This window comes from Engraulis encrasicolus, chromosome 15 (assembly GCF_034702125.1).
Source record: "Engraulis encrasicolus isolate BLACKSEA-1 chromosome 15, IST_EnEncr_1.0, whole genome shotgun sequence".
NCBI classification, from domain to species: Eukaryota; Metazoa; Chordata; class Actinopteri; order Clupeiformes; family Engraulidae; genus Engraulis; species Engraulis encrasicolus.
The window spans coordinates 5,007,316-5,012,468 of record NC_085871.1 but is presented as its reverse complement, the minus strand read 5'-3'; the positions used below and the strand labels follow the sequence as shown (position 1 = coordinate 5,012,468).

General features: G+C 41.6%; 1 protein-coding gene across 1 annotated transcript in view; it reads right to left on the bottom strand.

The window, feature by feature from the left end:
- Positions 1-5,153, bottom strand: part of LOC134463654 (calcium-activated potassium channel subunit beta-4-like) — a 75,904-nt gene extending 70,751 nt beyond the window's left edge. The window contains exon 1 of the mRNA XM_063216850.1: positions 4,796-5,153. Within this exon, the coding sequence (XP_063072920.1) occupies positions 4,796-5,131 (336 nt within the window). The 5' untranslated portion in view covers positions 5,132-5,153. The remainder of the gene's footprint in view (positions 1-4,795) is intronic.

The window sequence follows — 5,153 nt, the reverse complement described above, 5'->3', positions numbered from 1 at the left end:
CACACTTTTGTCAGCCTCTGTATCGTAGGCCTATCTGGAGCTGTTTGCAGCAAAGTTTGGCCGCCCCAACTAATTATTCACAGCGTTGACCGTGGTGCGCTGGACACTTTGATGGATTTTCTATGGGGTTTGGGCCATCCCTAATGAGAAGCCTCCACATGATACAGAGCCATTAGGTTTTATGAGCTATGGGAGGATTCAAGCAGGCAGTAATGCGACTTTATAGTGTCAATAAATCAACATGTTGTAAAGCCAATGAGAATGGCACAGTGGATATCATAGCTGTATTGTGACCATGTGTGTGTAACTTTCGGCACATATTTTCCAATAACTAATGTGATTTTTTTTTTTTATCAAATTGGTTGGAAAGTATAGTGACTATATGTATGTCCTTGGGATACGATCTTGGATAACAGCCATATTGTGAGGTTTGACTAATGTCCCTGCCAGCTAAAATTCCACAATATGATGAACCGTGCACTAAAGAGCTTCCTTTTAACCCATTTAAGCCTAAGGCACCTTCACGTGCCTGCTAAATGCTTAAAGTGATACTGTCCCATTTTTGGAAATAAGTTCATTTTACACCTCCCCTAGAGTTAAATAATAGGGTTTTACCATTCTCCTTTACTTTCAACCGTTCTCTGGGTACAGCAGTGCAAATTTTACCTTCAAGCTAGCAGTTAACATTGAGTCCTATGAGACCAGTTAGCCGCCAGCTGGTCTCATAGGACTCAATGTTAACTGCTAGCATGGAGGTAAAATTTGCACTGCCATACTGAGAGAACGGTTGAAAGTACAGGAGAAAGGTAAAACTCAACTATTTAACTCAAGGGGAGGTATAATATGAGCTTACTTCCAAAAATGGGACAGTATCACTTTAAGCCCTTTTTGGTAAAAGGTGCCTTCAGCCTATAAACACCTAAATATCTCAGCCTTCGAAGCACATAAAAAACGTGAAATAAAAGTTGCTTTTAAAAGCTATGTTCCTCATCTTACATTGGAATCTGTCCATTCAGCATACCCACATATTTAAGAAAAAAAACTCAAATTGCATGAGCCTGTGTCCATGCAGCCTTACATCAGGGGTGGGAAACCAATGTCTCAAGGGCCGTTTACGGTCCCCGACATAATTTTGACACTATTATGACACTGTTTCGATACTATTGTGACATTGTGATGTCATGCCTATGATGTCGGCGTCATACGCAGTAAAGTGTGACCAAAAGTTTAATGCAGCACCATGTCAGGATACCAATCTGCAACCAATTTGACCTCTGATTCTGCTAACTCATACACAGTGTTCGTTTAAAAAAAAAAAAAACTTGTAACTAGAGATGCCCAAGCTGCCTAGTGAATCCAAATGAACTGTCCACTTCATTCATTTTGACCATCGATTTGTATTCCGACTTTGTGAGTCACATAACACTTAGAAGCGAAATCCAGTGGAAAATCATCCCCGTCTTAAAACATGAGGCATTAAAAAGTATGTAAAGATAAAGGATAGCCTTGGTGTATGTGCTATCCATTCATCAACTTTATAACAAACTTTACGTATGCTGCACACCGTTCAACCAGTGGAACGCTGTAATAGACACTGAAAAGACTTTACTATAGTACTACACTACTATGACATTACACAAGACCTTTGATAATAGCCTACATTACGTTTTGATCATTGCCATTCTGGTAACAGCAAATTTACAATAGTCTTAACGGGTTAGAAACGTCCAAACCCTATGCAGGACCATGAGTCACACAATCTCATCACTCCCGGAGCTGGGAGACTCATAACAATCCAATCACCCACTCAAGCTTCTAAATCAATGTCTGGTATTTATGATCAAGAACTGGTGGGATAATTACTTCAAGTGGAACGTCAATACTTTATCTGGATGGTAATCAAGGCAGAACGTCTTGGGGGATACTCATTCATCTAGGTCACGGTCGTTAGAAGAGTTAAAGATACACTTTGTAATATCTTCAGTAGTTTATTTCCAGAATTCATGCTGCCCATTCACACGTTATCTTTTTCATGAATACTTACCACCACCATCAAATTCTAAGTATTCATTATGACTAGCTGCAAAACCTTCTATACTTTGGTCATACTAGTAAATATTAGTTTATTACTTATTAAATATTCATGAAAAAATGCAATTCTGCACCAGGCAGCACTGTTTCAATGAGCAGTGACCAGCATAGTTGCAATATCTACTCTGGCCACCATCCTACACAGTGCACCTTTAAATGAACTCCTTAATTGTTGAAACAGCACTGCGTTTTTACTGTGTACTTTGTAAAAATATAGCCTACCTAATTGATTTAACAGGGACTTCATAAAAGGTGTAACCAAGCAACTGTACTTCTTTTCGGGGCTTGAAGATCTTTCCCTTTCATTCAAAAGGCATCTTGGTCTGATGATATGAAACCAGAAGCCCCGGGTCACTGTCACTGATGTCCTCTGTTGGTTTGAATAAAACATCAATAATGTAATATAAGTGAAATATAATGCCATGTAATTTATTGAGGCTTTACAGATTTCCATAGACCTCCTATCACACGCTACATTGTGATATCACCTGGGGTAACTTTGGTGCATATTTCAGACTAATTTTTTGTCCAAAATGTGTCCATAACTAGTTTGTCCCTCCATTGATTTGGCACAGGCATATTCATTACTATACTATGTCAGTGTATCAAAACTGTCTGCTTCAAAGACTGGTGTACACAAAAGTCAAATCGCCCCATATGGCAGCAGTTACTTTGCGACAGGTGTGTACTGTAATTCTAACAGTCTCTAGTCATTGAGCCAACATTGAAATGGAAAATTATGCAAACCACCTATAAAAATAAAATAACTGGAAACGTGACCAAAAAAAACCCCAATATTAAAATGGAGGACAAGCAAATTTGCCTGTATACTTCTGGCCGTGATTAAAAGCACTCCCTGAAAAAAAAAGATGGAAAAGTAATTTCTGAAAGAAAAAAACACAATCACAACAGGGCTGTAAAAGGACATAAAAGTTGATTAGACATCTTCTTAAAAATCCATTAGCGGGCCCATCCCATCCCGCACAACAGCAGACACTGCAGGAGCGCATGAATGAATGAACAAACAGGCACAAACTGATGTGATTGAATAAAAGTTTAGCTGACGCCGGGCTCTGGCACAGATAGTCACGATGTTAGCAGTTAGAGGGGCCGGATAAACAAGATCATTACCTTCAAAGCAAGGAGCCATTTTATATTACACTACATAACATGGCATTACATTTAGCTGACACTTTTATCCAAAGCGACTTAGTTATTTACAGGGTGTTGGCTATACAGTCTGTGGAGCAGTGTGGGGTTAGGTGCCTTGCTCAGGGGTATTTCAGCTATGGAGTGCGGTAGGGAGTGGAAGGGTGGGATTCCACCCTGCGAACCTCTGATCTAAAGCCCATCTCATAAGGCCATGGTGCCCCCCTTCTTGAGGAAAAAAGCACAGGCCTAGAAGAAAGGGAGTGTGAAACAGGGGAACCTTTTAATTGAATGTTGCCATAGAAGCTAGCCAGGTATAAATAGAGTCCAGTTTAAATGGTTAACATGAATTCATGTTTTGGTTACCATGGTGCCTTATGGCACTTTGGCTCGTGGTGGTAGTGTAGTGTGTGTGTGTGTGTGTGTGTGTGTGTGTGTGTGTGTGTGTGTGTGTGTGTGTGTGTGTGTGTGTGTGTGTGTGTGTGTGTGTGTGTGTGTGTGTGTGTGTGTGTGTGTGTGTGTGTGTGTGGAGAGAGGGGCTTGCTTAATGTTCAAAGGAAGGCACTGCAAAGGCTTAAGTACCCAACCTAACAACCTGGGGGATAAAAGCTTGTGATCTCTCCTGCTGCACCTAGGGTCAAACGGAGTGCAGTTCTAGCCCCAGCCTCAAACAGTGAAGAAGTAAGGGACCATAACACAAAAGAACTGAGTTGATCCATATAAATGTCTCTGTTGTGTATTTTGTATAGGACTATTACACCTGTTTTAAATGTTATTACCACTTATTTATAGTACTAATAATCTCATAGGGGATAAATGTCTACGCAAACCACCACAGGATGGTCCAACACCCCAGTCCAGCACAGCACACAGCCTTCAAATTAAATGTAGTGTGAAACTGGCTCTTTGAAGACCCTGACGCGGGAGCACTTCCAGAAAAAAAGAAAAAGGTGGTGACCAGGGGAGCACTATGCATCATCTCCCTGCAGCACGGTAAATACTGTAGCAGCCAATTCATCCTCTGAGATACAGTATAAATCGCTTTTAGTGTGTGAGTCAGAGAGTGCAATTGAAAAGAAGAAGAAGAAAAAAGACCAGAGGGCTACAGTGCATCACTGGGTCACACAACTCACCTCAGTGTTATTGTACAAGCACAGCAAGATCTCCAGGTTCATTCACTACAGGACTACAGGTCCATTCTAACTATATATTAACTTAATTAAACTTAAATAAACTTGTAAGTGCACTTAGATTAGGTTCCATTCCCTGATGTCTAAAAACACAGAACAACTATTGCCTGTAGCAATATTGCCAGCCCATATGTGCTGTCCAAAGCATCGTGTAACCGAATTTGTCTTGGCTCTTTTCTGACATAAAGACCTAAAACGGACCATAACCGATGCATTTGAATTGCATAGATATGAGGAGGATCAATATGTAGAACTTGCCAACTCATGCTGCACAAAACTAAAACAGAACCCACAGTTCCAAGCTTTTAGTCATCATGCTCATGTGCACTGGATTTGAGTTTCAAAAACTTTGCTTCCCAGCTTACCTTCGGGTTCAGCAGCAGCTGTTGCTCGTCGAAGTGGAGGAGAGCCACAGAATTGGACTCGGAGTTATTCACGAATATCTGGAGGCAGGGGTACTGCGACGTTCCCTTGCAATCGGTTCCACACGTGAAAACGCACTCGAAGGACTCCTCCAGGCGCCTGACGGAGATCACCGTGCAGTTGGCCGGCTTGCTCTGCATGCTTTGCAGGGTGGGGCTGAGCCAACAAAAGCAGAGGATGAACAGGGACAGGATGCCGCACACGATGAGGAAAAGCCCGAGCCGAATGCTTTTGTCTTCCGCCTCGGAGTACTCATACGAGACCCGGATTTTCGCCATTGAGTCTCAGCGAGGGCGAGTG